At 33.8% G+C, this 19072-nt stretch overlaps 3 protein-coding genes across 5 annotated transcripts; 2 read left to right on the top strand and 1 right to left on the bottom strand.

Annotated features, from left to right (window-relative positions):
- The first annotated feature begins 2069 nt into the window (after positions 1-2069).
- LOC107496268 (uncharacterized) lies at positions 2070-7023 on the top strand. Of its 2 annotated transcripts, XM_052261435.1 has the most exons (6): positions 2070-2153; positions 2304-2849; positions 3425-3528; positions 3833-4009; positions 4745-6591; positions 6688-7023. In XM_052261435.1, the coding sequence occupies exons 2-6, from the start codon at positions 2662-2664 to the stop codon at positions 6817-6819; spliced, it is 2448 nt and encodes an 815-aa protein (XP_052117395.1). In that variant the 5' UTR covers positions 2070-2153; positions 2304-2661; the 3' UTR covers positions 6820-7023. The 2 variants fall into 2 exon arrangements, with proteins under 2 accessions (XP_052117395.1, XP_015972969.1); XM_016117483.3 differs by having other exon boundaries at positions 2081-2849.
- A 1298-nt stretch (positions 7024-8321) lies between these two features.
- On the top strand, positions 8322-10221 carry LOC107496276 (uncharacterized). Of its 2 annotated transcripts, XR_001593606.3 has the most exons (4): positions 8322-8805; positions 9105-9264; positions 9373-9414; positions 9906-10221. XR_001593606.3 is itself a non-coding variant. In XM_016117493.3 (3 exons), the coding sequence occupies exons 1-2, from the start codon at positions 8376-8378 to the stop codon at positions 9233-9235; spliced, it is 561 nt and encodes a 186-aa protein (XP_015972979.1). In that variant the 5' UTR covers positions 8327-8375; the 3' UTR covers positions 9236-9264; positions 9906-10221. The 2 variants fall into 2 exon arrangements, 1 of the variants encoding a protein (XP_015972979.1); XM_016117493.3 differs by lacking the exon at positions 9373-9414 and having other exon boundaries at positions 8327-8805.
- A 724-nt stretch (positions 10222-10945) lies between these two features.
- LOC107458428 (putative clathrin assembly protein At5g57200) lies at positions 10946-14587 on the bottom strand. Its single transcript, XM_021143756.2, has 14 exons — positions 14498-14587; positions 14323-14392; positions 13976-14073; positions 13737-13875; positions 13500-13633; positions 13298-13390; positions 12968-13084; positions 12811-12876; positions 12645-12725; positions 12480-12557; positions 12125-12310; positions 11963-12041; positions 11715-11830; positions 10946-11503 (listed from the first exon to the last, which is right to left on the bottom strand). The coding sequence occupies exons 1-14, from the start codon at positions 14585-14587 to the stop codon at positions 11057-11059; spliced, it is 1794 nt and encodes a 597-aa protein (XP_020999415.1). The 3' UTR covers positions 10946-11056.
- Between the last annotated feature and the right edge of the window lie 4485 nt (positions 14588-19072).

Raw genomic sequence — 19072 nt, 5'->3', positions numbered from 1 at the left:
TATTTTATTTATGATGATTAATAATTGAATTTTAATTCAATAAAATGTAGACAATAAATTAGTAATAACTAAACTTAGATTAGGAAATTAGTATGCTGTGTTATGAATAATAATAATAATAATAATAATAATAATAATAATAATAATAATAATATGCTTTAATGTATGTGTAAATTTGATCTCTTTTTCTCAGATTTGAAGTAAATTGTTAACAAATATGAGGGCTTCATCTCAACACATATGAGCAATAGTTAGAGTAACAGACGATATATTAGCCTTAGTTAATATTCCTTGTTTTGAACCCTAATTGTTAACAATAATATGTTAAGAGAGCTACACACTATAAAATTTCCAATAATCAAACAAGATAGCTGCGGCTTGGGGAATAACTTGGACTTGGGTCAAGCTTAAATTAACTGTTGCACCTTAAAAAATTATATATTACATAGCATATTTTAAATCACTTAGTTGAAGTTGAAAAGTTTGGAACGAAGTACTCTTACTAATTGTTTTAATGACTAATTCTTTAAGTACTGTAAAGATAAAGTGAGTGACTCTCTTAAGTAAGTAAGCTCTGTTTTCATCCTCCAGTAAGGCGTGAGTATCAAATCCGAAAAAAATGGTTAAGAAACATAGACTTTCATCCATCAAATGATCAATTTTCGCTGTTTTGATATTTATATTTTTTTAAAAAAAAGTTTATTTAAAAATTTTATACTCTAACCAAAAAAGAACACACTAAAATATTTTTTTTGGTCAAGTGGATTGGACAACTCCCAATCCTAGGCATCACAACACACACACCCACACACCCACATTTTGAGGTTTTATCAAATCTCATCCCAGTCTCAGCTGGGGTTCGAACTTGGTGCAGCTTGTTTAAGAGACAATATGATTGCCACTTGTCTAGGCCTCCGCTGCAGAACACACTAAAATATGAAACTAAATCCTACCATTTTGATCCTATATATTGGCTATGGCCCAAACATGAAATTGGGTCAGGCTCAAATAAATTATTGGGCCTTAAAACCACAAAATAATTTGGGCCATAAAAAACTGAAAACTCAGCAAGACATAGTGTTTTTTTTTAAGTCACAATTCGAAAGCAAATGAAAATGAGAGAGCAGACCTATATGTATTGCCGATCTTTGAATATTGGAACTTAGCAAAGATGATTTGATGACCAAGGAGATGTTGATATATCATAATCATATGATACTCTCTTCATAGTTATTCTACCATGAGTTTGGTGTACAAAATGTAACAATAATAATCCTTCACAGAAAGCATACATGCTTGAGTACAAAAACATGTCACATCATGATAGGGTTAAACGACATAAGAAAACTTAGGCATGTCAAATAAAATTTGTCAAATGTATTTATAAAAGTCCATGTGAAAATGATTTGCCTAAGGTGGTGGTAGCTTTGTTCCTTTTCTATAACACGTGTAAACAAAATATTGGTAATAACTACTACCTAATAGAGAAAGTATAGAAAATTAGAAACGTTTATGAATGTATATATATTTAATTTAGAATATATATTTAAATATGTTTTTAAAAAATTTTGCGTCAAGACATTTTTATTTTTTAAAAAATTTATTATATTGAAGCTTCTGAATTTTATAAAAATAACACATATAAAATTTTAAAAGTGAGAAAAAATATATATATCTTATTTTTATAAAAATTAAAAATTTTAATATAATAAAATTTTGTTGAAAATCAAACTTGGTAATGCAAAATTTTATAGGAATATATTTGAATATATACTGTTTTATTTAAGGTAAAAATTTAGATGCAGTCAATTTTATGTAAAATTGATAATTAAAAATTGTTAAATAAAAATTTAGTCAAATCAATTAAATTATCTGACACCTCTTAACTATTAATTTATTGCACCTGAATTTTCACCGTTAGATGCTTCATGTGAGATAAAAATAATAGCTTCTTTACAACAATTAATTAATTAATTAATTAATAACAAGTTGAACCAACAATGAAAATTAGGAGAGTTATTGTTTTAAATGGATAATAATAGAAACAAAAGAAATGAATTGAGTCAAAATAAACCTGAAGGTCAACGTCACATAGCAGAATATTCACAGGAGAGAATGGCAGAAATGAGAGGAGTGGTAGAAATTTGAAGAAGGTGACAACTCAATTCAAATCTATTTTTTAATTCACACATTATAATTGTCACAAGTCACAATCCTCTGTTATTTAATTCTCCTTTTTCTTAACATTTTCTTTCTTATTTTTTTAATTTTTCTCTCTTCTTTCTCTGTCTCTGTTGTTGAAGAAACGCAGAGACAGAACAGAAGAAGAGGAGGAGGAGGAGAAGAAGAAGAAGCAACTTTTCCATTTCTTTCCCCACACTCTCAATTTTTCACGTAATTTCATCATTTTTTTCCTTCAATTCAGCTTCTTCTCCTTCAATTTCCCTTTCCCTCCTTTTTGTTCTCTCTTTGCCCCTGCGCATTAATCAAATTCTCTTCATTCTTCGTGAATTCAGTGTTATATAGCTCAAATTTTTAATTCTACTCAAAAAACGATTCATCTAATTCATTTCGTTTCTCGGGGTTGAGCTTCGGAAAATTTTCTCGATTCTCTTTGCGTTTGATCATCTTGTTCGTTGAGGAATTTTTCCTGGCATAACCATGCCACCAGCTATGGTGCTTTCGCCATTGCCGGAATCCCCGTCGGTGCTGTCAGTTCCGGAATCCCCATCGGAGACTCGTCGATTCGGAGATATCAGAGGTTTGCAGTGGCGTATCAGTCTCGGGGTTTTGCCTTCTTCGAATTCCATTGATGATCTTCGTCGTGCCACCGCTAATTCTAGAAGGAGGTAATAACCATGCTCAATTATCATGCCTTATATACTCTTTTTTTTAATTATTGTTTGTTGGTGTGGATATAGATTAAATTTTGTTTTTTTTTTTTTATAATTTTTAAATCCAATTCTAATTTACGCTCTATTGATCCTTTCGAGAATATGAATCTTGTGTTTATTTTATCTCAAGTTCTAGATTGAATCCTCGGTATCGATGATAAAAGTAACAATTCTACATACGTAACATTGCAACAATGCTAGTGGTTTTGTTTCTCAATTCTCAATATATGGGAATGGATATAGTGATACGAAAATAAAAGAGGTTTTTTGAATTTTAATTCGAGAAAATGATTACTATTCTATATCTTCTCTGTTTTTATTTTTGGGGAAAAATAGTTGTTTCGTCAATCTTCAATTGCATTGAAGGTTAATTCAAATTGTTTGCATTGGTTTTGGATTTGGCATTGGCATGCATTATTATTTTGAACTAAAATATGCAGTTGGATATTTATTCTGCCAGTGCCTTTGTCTTCTCATATATTTTTGCCCATGTTTTGCTTGGTAAACACGACCTCTGTTTTTTATGTCAGATATGCCAATTTGAGAGGTCGCCTCCTGGTTGATCCCCATCTTCCAAAAGATGGAGGTAGTCCACCCAATCTTATCATGGACAATCCACTTTCACAAAATCCAGGTAAATCAAGTTTGTTTTCATATTACACCATTTCCTTCTGCACCAATATAGACATGCTTCCTGCTCATTTTGTGGCAACTCAACTGATAAGAAGTTTAAGCAAAGAGTTAACCGAAATAAGAACATGCGTGGAAATCGTAGCATATGTAAAAGAAAGCAAGTAAATTGTTGCATATATTGTAATAGTGTTGTATTGTTCTTAGACTTTGGACTTCCGTCAAGTAGATTTCTAGTTAGTCTAGGTAATGTTCTCCATCTTGCAAACTTTATCTCTGTGGTGACGAGTATGGCCTTTTATATACAGATAGTACATGGAGTCGCTTTTTCCGCAATGCTGAGCTGGAGAGGATGGTTGATCAGGATTTATCACGTTTATACCCAGAACATGGGGGCTACTTCCAGACACCAGGATTCCAAGGCTTATTGAGACGGATTTTATTGCTATGGTGTCTCAAACACCCAGAGTGTGGTTATAGACAAGGTAAGTTGTTCATCCAAGCAATATCTGTAGATGCAGACAATCACTTATGGGTGTGTTTGTGAGTTCTATTTTGGAGGAGAAGGGATGGAAGACAAGGGATTTGAAGAGTAGTTGTAAGTCCATTTTACTCTTCAAATTCCCGCCCCTTCCAAATGAAACTAAAAAAACGCACTCTCTGAGGGAATATACCTTGGTTATTTCGTGTTATGTATGTTTTTATCCTTTTTGTATGGATGCATTGTTTTTCTTTCTAACTACATATATGAAACTATAGGATGATCTATAGTTTAGTAAGCTTCTTGTTTATGACAGGTGTCTTGTTTTTCCTGCCATATATCTATAATAAACTACAGTGCGTCTAATTGGATATGAAAAAAAAAAAAAGATTATCACCATCTCACATGAAGGTTCATCATGTGCTTATTAATAGCCAATCTCATGTTATGAGCAACGGACTTTAATTAATGTTTCTATCATATATTCTTAACTGTGAACGAAATTTTAAATATTTTCCTTTTGAGTCACATCATTTAAATTGTGCATATTCAATGAGAAAATTATTAGCATTCCTCCTGATCAATAAATGATCAAATTGTTTGGAAAACCTTTTACTTGGCAAAAAACAAATTCCCTTACTTTGGCTTCTAGGTTCCCTTGTAATTTGTTTTCTACTAATAAAATAAGTTATGAAACAGTTGACTTCACATTATTGAGTTTCATTCATTTATCTTACAGGAATGCATGAGTTACTTGCCCCGCTGCTATATGTTCTCCAAGTTGATGTGGAACATCTTTCCGCAATACGAAAGCTTTATGAAGATCACTTCACAGACAGATTTGATGGCCTTTTCTGTCAGGAGAATGATCATCGTTACAGCTTTGATATGAGAAAATCTACAGACTCAGAGGATGATATTGGTTCCTGTGGAGATGCATTGAAAATCCAGAGTCTCGATGAGCTTGACCCTAATATACGAGCGCTTGTATTGCTAGGTGATGCTTATGGGGCTGAAGGTGAACTTGGTGTTGTTTTGTCCGATAAATTCATGGAACACGATGCTTACTGCATGTTTGAGGCATTAATGAGTGGTGCTCATGGTTCAGTTGCAATGGCTGATTTCTTCTCTTATTCACCTGTGGCTGGGTCCAATACTGGCTTGCCTCCTGTAATTGAAGCTTCAAATGCATTGTATCATTTGTTGTATCACGTTGATTCATCTCTACACAGTCATCTTGTTGATCTTGGGGTTGAACCCCAGTACTTTGCTCTTCGCTGGTTCCGAGTTTTATTTGGACGGGAATTTTCACTCGACAACCTCTTGATCATCTGGGATGAGATATTTTTATCAGATAATAGTAAAAAGCAGAAGCTTGCTGAGGACACTACAGAATCTGGTTTTATGATATTACAATCACCTCGTGGAGCCTTTATCACGGCTATGGCTGTAGCAATGTTACTTCGATTAAGATCTTCACTACTGGCAACTGAAAATCCCACAATCTGTCTTCAGAGGTTATTAAACTTCCCCGGGGACACAGATATTGATAAACTACTAGCAAAGGCTAAATCCTTGCAGGATATTGCATTAAGTACTGAAATTTCATCATCAATACCTTCATTTGTGTGGTTTCATAACCAAGCAAAATCAATTAGTCAAAGATCTACGACTCATGCATCTGACTCAGATTCTCCGAGAACTCCTCTGAAACTGTTGACTGATAGCTACTGGGAAGAAAAGTGGAGAGTTGCCCACAGTACCGAAGAACTTAAGCAAGATGGAGCCGAAAATCAGGTTCCAGCTCAGAAAAAGAAATGGACAGAAAAGGTAAATGTCAGTTTAAAGAGAACAGAATCTGCCCCTTCTCCATCCACGACTAATGATGGTAAAAAGGAAAATAAGGAAGCTGTTAGACGCAGTTTGTTAGAAGATCTTTGTAAGGAACTTGGCTCAGAGGTAGATACAGAAAACCTGTATGTATTCGAGCAGGATAATCGTCCTGTAGTAGTTGAAAGGGAACAACAAGATGACGGCTCTGAATGCTGCAACAATTACTTTGCAGATGTTAGAGGTCTAAGTGTAAGTACTAGAAGTGAGGGAAATTCACCTATATTTTCTGGCCTAGCTAGTCCTCGTTTGGATGTCAATCGTCGAAACTATTCTGAGAAAAGTAGCATTCCGTATAATTATAATTTGTCCTTTCTTGAAACTGAAATCAATGAAACTGGTTCACCTCTTCCAGTCTCTGATTGTCCTGAGAACTTATCTCACACATCCTCCTTCAACAATGATCCTTTGGGAAATTCAGCCTCACATCCTAAGTGGGGAAAGCTGAATAAATTCCAGTGGTTTTTTTCAAGGCTTGGACGAAACAGTGATGAACGTACATCTGTCGAGGGTGGAAGTCCTTCTCAAGATGCAAAACCTGCCAAATGCGAAAATCAAAGTCATGTAATGATACCCTCTTCTTCTATAGCAAATGGGCATTGTAGTCCTGTTAGAAGCCAAGGGGATTCTCCGATAGACCAGAATATGGTAGGAACTATTAGGAATATTGGGCAGTCTATGCTTGAGCATATTCAGGTAAAGTTCTTTCTTACCATTCTCGAATTTTTAATAGTGTTTGTGCATGAAATGCTGTGGGCACCTGAAACTGAATTATGTATCTGTATGTGGCAGGTGATTGAGTCTTCTTTCCAACAAGAACAGGGAGCTTCGAAAGATGTTGTGGTTGGTAAAGGGCAGCTTGCTGCCATGACAGCAGCTCTGGATGAACTTCGAAAAATTAGTAATCTTTTGTCTGAGATGTGAGGACATTGAGGTTGAGCTGTACATATATTTTGTAATTTGTAATTACAATTCTTTAGGCTGAGTTTCTTTTGATTCTCTTTCACAGCTCATTAGTTCCAGAGTGTTAGAGATTATGAGCGAGATGATTATGTAAATACACACCAACATCACTTAAATTATGTGATGATTCATATTATTAATGGTTGAGTTATCCTTCTTTGAGTATTTTGGTTCAGCAAAGGAAATATAACATTTTAGTTATAAACTTAAGATTATTATGTTTACTTTGACTTTTACATTTTTGAATTTTCTTTTTATTGTACAGATTCATATTTTTAGCCAAATACTTATATAGAGTTGTTTTCACATGTTTGACTAAATTGTTATTTATAAATTTTTAATTATTAATTTCATATGAAAAAAATGAACGTGAGTTTTTGCCTTATATTTAACTGTTTAACTGTCATAATAAAAAAGTTAAGGGATTAATTTGTATATATTTAAAATGCAAAAACTAATGTATATGTTACATAGATAGTATACAAGAATATAGAAGAAGACTGTACCACCTCACCCTTTCTACTTGGGAAAATCCAAATGAATAGACATGAGAAACCCAAGGTAGACATATTATACTTTTGGCTTAGGAGAAAATTGAAGGAAAGAAATTCCAAGAAAAAATGACAAGAAATTGGATTTTTAATTTGGATATTAAATTACATATTTGAAATGGTATTAAAATATAAATAAATATAGCATTTATATTTTATGATACAATAAGATTATGTATTGCTTTACATAGTTTTAATTTTCTCCTTTTAAATTTGTCTTCTCTTTCTTTTAATGTAAACAAAAAAATATATTTCTCTCCTTATTTTCCCTTCTATTCATTCTCTTTCTTTTTCTTTCTTTCCATTTTCTTTTCTTCAACCAAACAAAGCAGAGATAGACACTTATTACAAACAGGGTTCAGGAAAACACTGCACCTTCCATTCTAATCCATTCACATTATATCGTAATAGTCAAGGTCAACGTCAACAAATTATAACTTCATACAGATCTCACCTCTTATATGAATCCTTTATTAAAATAAATTAACAATCAATTAAATACTAATTAATCCCATAAATGAAATAAAAACATTTACATAATTTTTGTATAGTATATACCCTATACAATTATCAGGTATTGTCTATTTTTTAAAATAAGTAAATTATCAACTCAGCTTCTGTCTTTTTTATAAAAAATAATGTGATTTTTTATTAAAAAAATTATTTCGATTTCTGTTTTTTATTTTCGTGAGACAACGGGATACTTCAATAAATTTGTTAAACTGGTGAGATAGAAATTAAATACTAACGTAAATAGTTAAAAAAAAGATCGTCTCTTTTTACATTTAAAAGGTGCTGCCTACTTCCAAAAATAGAAAAATTTGTTAGTTCTAAAAAATTAACTAATATTTATTTTCCATTTACTTTTATGCTTTTTCTATTTTTTATTTCATAATTCATATATTAAGGTTCTTCAGTTCTTATTTTTCGTTATCTCTGGATTCCTTTGTTGAGAGAGAGAATCAAATGGCAAGGTTCATCGGCAGGACGCTCCTCCGTCAAGCCACCGGCGCCCACTCCCTGAAAGACGGCAGCTCCGCCCCCCGCGTGGCGGTGACTCACCAGCGGCACCGATCGTCCCAAGCCACGAAATTGAAACCCCAATCATCGAAGAAGGAGAAAGAGGGAGAGGAATACGATGTGGCTCTGAAGCTTCTAGACGATCACATACACCGGATTCTGGTGAAGAAGGCAACGCCCGATTGGCTCCCTTTTCTTCCGGGATCCTCGTTTTGGGTCCCACCGGCGCCTTCAGCTTCCAACGTCGCAACGTTCGTTCACAATTTCACCAACCACCTCACCAATCAGCATCTTCAGCAGAAGCAGCTTCAGAAGCAGCCTCTTTCCGTCTCCACCATCCGTGGTTGGCCCTCCTCTCAGCATTTCTTCGTTCAAGGTTCCCCCTTTTCTCTTACCCTAACTCTTTCTGAATTTTCATTCTTTTCAATAAATTGACTAGATCCAGGGTTTGTAATTCTCATTTTGACCTTAGTGTTGTGCATCCATCATGTAGCTCGAATTAATTCATGATATATCAACACAAAATTGATGCTTTTCTGACTTAAATTGAATACTTGAAATTTGGGAATATTAATTGCAGCATTCAATAGTTTCTATTACCACAACATTTTTTCTTTAATTTGTATATGGATTCTTAAAAATATTTAAAAACTTATATGATCGTATGACTTTCAGAGAATGCATCTCCTCATGGTGGGGATACTGGGTTGGAGTTGAATAGCCCGGAAACCATGGACATGTCAGTGCAAGTCAAGGTTCTCACATTTCCGGAGAACATAACTCTCTCAGAAGATGAGGAAGGTTGATCTCTGATTCACCTTAGCCCGTTGCTCTGGTAATATATTTAATTTTCCAACTTTTCATGCTACCCTTCTAACATTTGTTGATATTGGTATTGTAAGTTTTCCGGATTTTTACTCATCCTCCTTTTTTATCCAAATAGGGACTGATGAGATATGGAAACAGAAACAGCACTTGTCAAGATGTTAGTTCTTAATAGTGTTGGTTTTAACATTTGTTGTAAACTCTTTCTTCTTTCTTCTTCTATTGTTTGGCTTTTCGTGCTTCTGCTTTCAGCAATTCACTTAACCCACGTTGTTTCTGAATGAGATTTAACAATTCAAAAGAATGTTTTCGGCTGGTTTGTGCATCTGCATCTTGGGAAACAGAAGTTGACATACCAATTGGATAGGATTTTTTTCCCCTTTGAAAAGCCTAGAAGATTCTGAAAAGTTCATATGCATGTAGTATTTGTACAAGAGGACAACATAAACATGTATGGCCAACCAACCATGACTTGTGGGTTTATATTGGCAAATGTTCAGAGTTTCTTGATTTTAACTTTGCTCTCACATTTCTGTTTGGGTATCTGCCATCTGGGTTCATCTGAGAGGCAAAGGTCAAATTGTGTGTGTGCGTGGAGAATCTTTGTCATATCTTTCTACCAAGCTGAGCTCAATTATATGCGATTTTCAGGGTCACAACCTGATCTCATGGAGAAGGCCAAGATGGGAGTGAGGGGACTCTGAACTATTTGAAGATAGAGATTGAGAAGCAAGGATAATGCATTCAACTGGGAAATCGTACAGGTGCTGAGGTGCAGTACTGGTGGTTTGGGATTAACCTTCTCTACTTAGTCTCAATGTTTTGTACATAGTTGGTTAGTGAACAGGTTAATTAAATAACCAGTATATGTTGAATAATTTCAATGTTGTCACTTTGAACCTATTTACATGGGTTATGTATGTATTCATGAAAGTTGAAAACTATTAAAGAAAAGTTTTTTTTAACATTCCTCAACCCTGTGCATATATTTAGTGATGTATACACAACTGTAGTAAACTGGATAATTAAGGGGAAACACCATATTTTGCCTCTGGAATTACACACTGGCTTATGTTTTTAGCGGTGCATGAATCCCAATAAACTCTTTTCTTCTCTCTACTTTCCATTCGTTTAGAGACAGCCAAGGAATCTAGATGCAAGTTGCCACCTTTTGCTCGTGACTCCTTTTTCATTCATTTTGATTTTTCATGTTATTTAAACAGGAGAAAGTGACATGATTTGTCCATCTTTTTTTTGTCTATTCAAATCATATTATGTATTTATATATTTTACATGACTGTTTCCTCGCTATTTCTGAACGAAAATTAGATATCCCAAATCTTTGTTCGAATTGGTCAACTTGTCATTTAGTATTGCTCTTAAGGACGCGTTTTTGTATTTATAGAAGTAGAGGCCACAATAAAAGATAAACAATGGCTCGAGACTCTTGTAGGAAGATTAAAACATGATGAAATAACAGAGATAATCAGCAGTAGCATTCTTACTGTTGTTCTGGTGTTCATGATATGAATTTCAAGGGAGAATCTGTGAACTGTATCTAGTTTGTGGCAGTATTATGTGACAACAACAAAAGCGTAGTACTAACATGTATGTGTTCAACGTCAACCCATTTAAACTGAAATCTCAGACTTTATACTGATACTTGCAAAGTTAGTTTTCCATGAGTGCGTTTGAAGAACAATGGATCCGTTATAATTACAAAATAAAACGGCACGTTACGATTCACTGGCCAACAAAGAGAAGAAAATTCATGTTAACCCTACTTAAAAGATAGTTGGACTCTACAACAAATTGTAATTTCCTTGCATGGAAGTGTGTTGATAGGTGGGAACTGGTAAGGGATCTCCAAATGGATTAGAAGAGTCCACAAATTGCATCTGTTGAGGGTATTGAGACTGATATGGGACCATCATCATGTTATTTTGATGGTACATCATTTGTTGTTGCTGTTGTTGTTGTTGTTGTTGTGGATACATCATTTGTTGCTGTTGGAACATCATTTGCTGCTGTTGATGTTGCTGAGCCATCAATGACAATTGCACATTGGTTGGAGGTGCTATGTTGTTGGACACTGCAAATGGATCATACTGATTACTATTATATTGATCAAATGGATTATGAACAGCTGTTCCTCCGTATCCATAACCTGCATTTTGGAGCTGAAGTTGTCTTCTGGAGTTTTCATCTTCATACAAGCTTTCTAGTAGTAGCCTATCAAATCCACCAGCCTGCCTCAGCATATTAGATTAATAGATCAGTAAGAGATTAATCCATCACGATCATGAATTGAATGAAACAACACAGTGACAATCTTAACTAGTCCTGATATTTGATTGAAAGTAGAGAGCCAGAATTTTCGCTAGAAAATAGATTTCAGAATAATGTGGTAGCATTGCGCTGTTTGATTTATAAGCAAGTGATAGAGCGGAGAAAACAAACCATTTTTCGGTCTATTGCTTGGCTGGTATGGTTACTTGGTGCCGTAACCAGTGCAAGTTCCCAACCTGTAGTCCCACCAATGTTACTCAATGCAAGATCCCTCGGAATGTTGTTTCCTACATAAAATTTGCGGATCTTAGAGCTTCATAAGCATCAAATAAATCGACTTAATAGGCAGTTCGGCACGACAGAGATGCAAAAGGAAAAAGAAGAAGAAAAGAAGAAAGATATTATATCTTTGGCCTTACCACCAGGTTGTACAATTGCAAGTGCCAAAGCATTGGTCTCCTCTAGTTCTCTAGCTTTTGGATTTATTTCATGTAGACCCTTCAATGTTGCACAATGTATGAACCAAATCAAGCATTCATGATGTTGCATAAGATTGAGATCATTTAAGCAAATAAACATACCAGCAAATCATCACCAGTTGATATCAGAGGAGCAGGTTCGGCCTTCTCTAGTTCCTTGGGTTGTGGTTCAGGTTCTTCCTGGATTTCTTCTTCTTGTTTCTCATTTTCTTGAGGCTCTTCGTCCTCTTCGTGCTCGTCGGTTTCTGGTTCTTCTTCTTTGGATGATTCCTCCTTTTCCTTAGGCTCCTGACATTGCATCACAATTATTAATCAACCATAAGATATAAACTCATTGCAGTTACAACAAATGCAGAAACTTCAGAGGCAGGGTTATATGTAATATCACATAACTAATAAACCTAAACATAGTATATAATGCAACCTCTGCTTAATTTGTGTTTTCATTCTTTCTTACCGGGTTCTTTCTAGGCATGCCTGCCTCTGGTGCTTCCTTGATGTACTCTTCCATTGTACCAAGAAAAGTGGAAGGTGGCTGTTGTTTTGTTGCAGTGAATAAATTAGTGAGAAACCATTTACGATATCAAAGGAAATGTTGGTTACTTGAGAAGCAAGAAAGAACCTGTCTCAGAGTTGGGAATTGGAAGTTCCTAGCAAGATCCAAGCCCTTGCAGTATTCATAGAAATTAGCAAGTTGATCGCACTACATAATAGCAACGATGATCACATGGACATGTTTTTTGAGAACAAAAGCTAAATTCCAATTTGAAAAAAGCATCATTGTATACCTGATGGCCAGCTCTCTTGTAAATAAGCAAAGCCTTCCTGGCATCATGTTTTTGCATATCAAAGAACTGAAAATTTCATGGGTTAGTATAAATTTAAAAACTAGAGCTAAAGTGAAGTTATCAAAACAAGAAATTAAATAATAGGATATACAATTACCACATCCACAAGATTGATGATTCCATCATTGACTGCACAATATATTTTGAAGCTCTCTTTCAATACCAGGGCCAAAGCATATTGCACTAGGTAATTGCTGTAAGCTCCTCCATCAGGCTGCAAGATATTAAATCAAATCAGAAGTTGTCTAAGGGACAGCAAAAGTGCCAATTTCAATGCTAACATATATGTCATAACAAATTAGGAACGTAGAAATCCTGAATACCCCCTCTATTCCGTTCTATTTTATTTGTCACTGTCAATGCACTAAAAAATTTAACAGAATAGAAAGGAATGGAGGGAATATGAGTTTTCACATCAAATTGTTACCCGACAATTAATAAGGCGGTATAGAAGTTGCTGCAGTGCAGGCAGTTGCTCCAATAGATCTTCAGTAGGCAATGACCGTGTTCTGCTTTGTACCTGTCAAAGCTGAAAGTAGTTACTGATATTCTGTAAACATATAGTAACAATAAAAGCCGCATGGAAGTTTTAGTTTATGAATAAAACCAAACTATATATGGACACACACCTTAGCTAAACCCTGCCCTTGTGTCGGTTTTTTTAAACGATCTGACTCTATGTCATACTTAAGGACTCTATAACATTCAAGCCTTTCTTCTAAAAACAGTGCATAGGTTCTAACCCATGCAGAACAGTCCCAAGCTGCACACAGAGATGTAGCCATGAAATAGGAGAAATAAACATATAACATTTGTTAAGATGACACAACATAATGATCAAATAGTACCAAACAAACATAAGTTACCTAGGGTGCTTGAGTCATCTTTGAAATTGGATATTTGGAGAATGTGTCCCCTTCTTGAATAGTTGACAAGGTCTTCTTTGAAAGTAGGATCACCCTCTCTCAAAATCCTATGGATAACTATCAATGTCTTTATGGCAACCTGTAATTATAAGCATGAGTGCGGCTGTCAAACAATCAAACATCTTGAGTGCACTACCAACGAATTATTATTATTAAGTATGAAAAGTGAAATAACGCACTATCCAATTTCTTGTCTTGGAAAGTCTCTTGGAGAGTGTGTGTATGCAGTATGCCACATCTGCCCGTGGTTGATGTGCTGCTGTGGCATAGAATATTTCTGCATTGATAATCCAACGAAAAACCAAATTAAATCCGTCTTATGAAATCATTTATCCCAAAAGCTTAAACTAATACGAAGAGACGCATCAATAATTATATCTCTAACACTCTGCTATCTATATAATACCTCAAATTCGGCGCGCCATAACAATTTCATTTCAAACAATGGTACAAAAATATATTTAATTTGATGATGATGATATATATCATATGAAAATGAAAAATGAACGAATTAAGAAGAACTCACTTCGAACATGACGTTCCTTGGGAGGATATTCTACGTGACTGGTAGCTTTTACAATTGCAATATCCAATTCCTTGAATCAAATGCATGCATGCATGCAATTAATTAACAATTAATCAACGTCAAAACATTCATGCAATGCAATTAAGATAGAAAATGATATCCATGCATAACGTACCTTGTATTCGCTATTGACCTTGGCTAAGCCAACCTTGGTGGAATCCTTGAGAGCACCGTAGGCTCTTCTCCAACTCTGAAACGTTCCCATTCATGAACAATTATATAGTTGCTTTCTTGGATTTTGGAAGGAAAGGAGGTAAGAAAGAAGGAACAGCAACGTGCTTGTTCTTCCTTCAATCTCTGGGAACAATTCGCAAACAATCCATTGCTACCATCAAAAAAGGGTATTTTGGTAGTTTCAACTCATCTCCCAAATAACTAATTTATGAATTATTTGACTGCTTTCTGTTTTTTCCATTCTCGATAAATAGCAAAAGGCGGGTTCTCTTAGCTTTCACATAATTCCCAAAATGCCCATTCTACCTCAACGTGCTTACAATATGTATAATAGGATACAGCTATTCAGCTAATATAAGCTCTCCGTGCTTTTAATAAGATTATTACTAGTAAAAACTTCTAAATTTAATAAGTATTTTATTAAAAAAATCGATTTATAATATTGAAGAACATATATATGGTAGTTTTTTTTTCAGTTTTACACAATGGATTGTGGTATATATCGAGCGAATTTTGAATTTTTGACACTTATTTTATTTAAATAGATTAATAAATTAATTACTAAAATTTAGTTTGGTAAATTTTTTTAAAAAAGTGTATGTATTTTTCAAACGAATAAATTTATTATTTTGTATTTGATAAATAAAAAAATTTATATACTTATATTTGTAACTTTTGAAAAATGTGAATATTTTTTAAAATACTTAGATTTAGTTTGGTAAAATTTTTTGATAGGGGTGATAACAGGGCAGGATAGAGGCAAATTTTTGCTCTATTCGACCTACTCCACTCTACAATAACCTGTATAGAATCCGCCCCACTTCTATCCGCGGGTAGTAAAAAGTTGAACTATGACCTATCCTGCCCTTATTCGTCCCTATAATTATTAAAATTCAATAAATAAAATTAAATTTCAAAATTTATATAACCATCATCACATACATAACATAAATTAAAGTAAAAGTTTAAATATAATACAATATTATTAATTATTTTACTAATTATTTTACATATATTATATATTAAAATTATATATATTATATATATACCGGTGCGGGTAGGGGCGAGTATTACTTAAACCCAATCCACCCCGAGCCCACCCAAGAACCTGCTTCGGTAAAAATTCGCCCTGGTGCGAGACGAGTAATTACCCGCTCGGGGCGGGGTGGGTACCCACGGGTTCGGATGGTGTTGCCATCAAAAGTGCTTGTACTTTTTAAAAGCACAAGCTCCTCTTTTTGCGTTTGGTAAATAAAAAATATCTTGTACTTGTACTTGCAGCTTTTAAAAGATCGGATACTTTTGGAAGTACCTAAGGTTGAGCTTTTCAAATTTGACTTGTGATTTTCAAAATTTAAAAGTCTAATATAACGTCATATATTAACTAATTTTCAAATTTAACGCTTAAATTTATGTCTCTTATAGTATTTTTAAATTTTAAAAGCTATTTTATAAAACGTAATTGTTGTTACTTGTGTTTATTAAAAGTCATTTTTAATTTAATTTATCGAATATAAATGCTACACTTCTTAAAAAATCATATTTTAAAAGGTAACTTTTGCAAGCTACTTTTAAAAAATAAAAATTTTACTAAACTAAACCTTAAAGTGGAGCTTTTCAATAATGACATATACTTATAAAAATTATCTAATATAATATCGTATATTAATTAATATCCAAATTTAATTCTTACATTAATTAATATATATTATAATATTTTAAAATTTTAAAAGTTATTTTAACAAATATATTTGTTGTTATTTATGTTTATTAAAAGTCATTAAGGGGTAAGTATTGTTTTGATTTCTATTAGGGTCGGAATCAAATTCGTCTCCACTGTTATTTTGGATTTAAAATCATCCCAAACGTTTTAATATGGTATTCAAATCGTCCTTGTTAATAAATTATTTTTCTAAATGATAAAAATACCCCTTTTCTACCATTTCACTTCTTCTTCTTTTAACAAAATTCAAACTACAAATCCTTCTTCTTTCATTAACAAAATTTAAAATTACAAATCCTTAAATATAATTAACAAAACTATAGATTGTGATGAACGACATCAAATTCTCAAATCCAACAACAACGACAACAGATTCAGATTTAAAAACAAAAACAAAAAGAATAAAAAAACAACAGCATCTAAAAGCAATCCAGAAACAACAACAAAATAAAAATAAGAACAAAAATTATTCTTTAAATCCAACGACAACAACAATAACAACAGATTAAGATTTAAAAAAATAAAAAACAAAAAATAAAAAAACAACAACAATCCAGAAACAAGAACATAACAAAAACAAGAACAAAGATTAAAGAAGGTGGTTGCAGTAGCAGCAGCGACGTAGGGAGGAGAGCAGCTCGGCGATGACCTCCTTTAGCCTCGACGGAAACCACGGTAGGATTTGTGATGAATTTAAAAATTAGTGATTGTGATGAATAAGAGTAAGAATTAGGAACTTGAATCTTAATTTACCTGTGATGGCAGTGACGGTGGAGCTGCGTGGTGGTGGTGGTGGCAGTGAATTTGGATAGCGAAGAGTAGGGATGGAAGGGGGAGGGAGGCGCGGCGATGATGCTGGAAATGCGATGAACATGATCACCACCACCACCACCTCCCCAACGACGACAAGGAACAAGAGGCAAGGGCGAGGGTCAAGTGTAGCGAGGCCAGGGCGAGGCACAGTGAAGCAAGGGCGAAGGGGAAGGCGAGGCGCGGCGAGGCGAAGTCGAGGGGGAGGGCGTCAATGACCACGAAGGCGACGGCGAGACTTTCTTCTCTCCTTCTCTCTCTGAGTCTCTGCTCTGAGTTTCTGCTTCTCTCTTCTCTGAATGTGAGTGAGAAGAAGTGAAGAAGGAAGAAGAGCCTTGCTTTTCTCTCTGTCTTGTGATATACCCAAGGGTAAAATAATCTTCCAAAAGGACGATTTTAATACCAAATAAAACATTGGAGACTATTTTAAATAAAAAATAACGTTGGAGATGAATTTGATTCCGACCCTAAACGTTAGAGACCAAATCAATACTTATCCCTAATTTAATTTACCAAATATAAATACTATAAGTTTTAAAAAACTATCTTATTTGTTACTTGTGAGTACTCTTGGCAGGTGTGGTGTGCATAGATCTTGGCATTTGGACAGACGTGAACTGTTCCCGGTACTTTAAAAGAATACTTTAAGAGTTGGAGATCCATGCTGGTGAAAAAAGAGTTGTGCTAGTATTAGCAAGTTGGGTTCTTCTCAATTATATACATTATTTGGTTACAACGGAATGATATCATATTTCAGAACAAGACAACAGGAGTCGTAAATTGTGTGGATCAATCATTTTCATGTGTTATTGAATAGTGTGGTAAATAACTCATGTTGTTGATAGTTATGCCGAAAATAATATATAAATTATTTTGTCTTTTATGATTTTTGTCTTTTCTTTATTTTTGCTTTACATGAATGTTGAACTCTTTTTTGTTTTAAAAAATATGTTTTAAAATTAATTTTTATAAATTATTTTTGAAAATTAATAAAAATTTTATCAAACCAAATCTAAATTAATCCAGATTGATTAATATATACTGTAGATAAATCCAATATATATATATAAGCTAACTTATTAATTTTGTTTAATAAATAATTTATTAATTTATTTAAATAAATATTAAATATTTAAATTTTATTTTGTGATGCAGCATACCGTAAAAAAATATTATGTATTATATTCTGATGTATATATGTAGCTATATCTCTCGTATTAGATAGAATACGGTTTATGTTAATTAATTCACATGACCTCCATATCACTAGATAAAACAAAAATGTGGATTTTATTTCAATAATATGTGAATATATGTCCATTATTCATAGAAGAATAAAAAAGCATTAATTTTCTTGTAAATAATTAAATATACGCATATAATAATATACATACACATTAGTTGAATTAATTAATCAAAAAACACAGCGTATAGTTTAAAAATGATATATATATATTGACGAATTTTAATATATAAATAATAGCGGGACAACACCTGGTGCTTGACTCAGGATAAGGGGATCATCCTCTAAGTCTGAGCACGATGTGGGAACGGCGCGTCCCAGCGAGGAGCAACATTGCAATTCGTCCAACATTCATTGTAACGCATATAGCATCCGTTGCAACAGTTTTTAGCTAACGTTGCAACACTATTTGTCTCCGTTGCAACGCCTTCAGCCAAGAACTATTACAATGGATGCTGAACACGTTGCAACATTGACTAAGAGCGTTGTAATATATACTTATATATATAACATATCTATTATTTAGTATCAAAATTAAATTCTATATATAAATAGATAATCATAAAAAAATGTGGGGTGACGCAGGTTATTCGGGATGAGAATTGAATAGAAGGCTTGATTGAGTTTTTGATTTGATGCATGTATGTGTATTTGCATAGATCGAAGAATCGAAGAAGAAGGGTGTGAGAATGACGAGAACGGGGCCGTTAAAGAACGGAAAAGGGTTGATAGAGAGAGCT

The sequence above is a fragment of the Arachis duranensis genome, chromosome 1, assembly GCF_000817695.3.
Source record: "Arachis duranensis cultivar V14167 chromosome 1, aradu.V14167.gnm2.J7QH, whole genome shotgun sequence".
In the NCBI taxonomy this organism is placed as follows: Eukaryota; Viridiplantae; Streptophyta; class Magnoliopsida; order Fabales; family Fabaceae; genus Arachis; species Arachis duranensis.
This window is presented reverse-complemented; position numbering and strand designations above follow the sequence as displayed.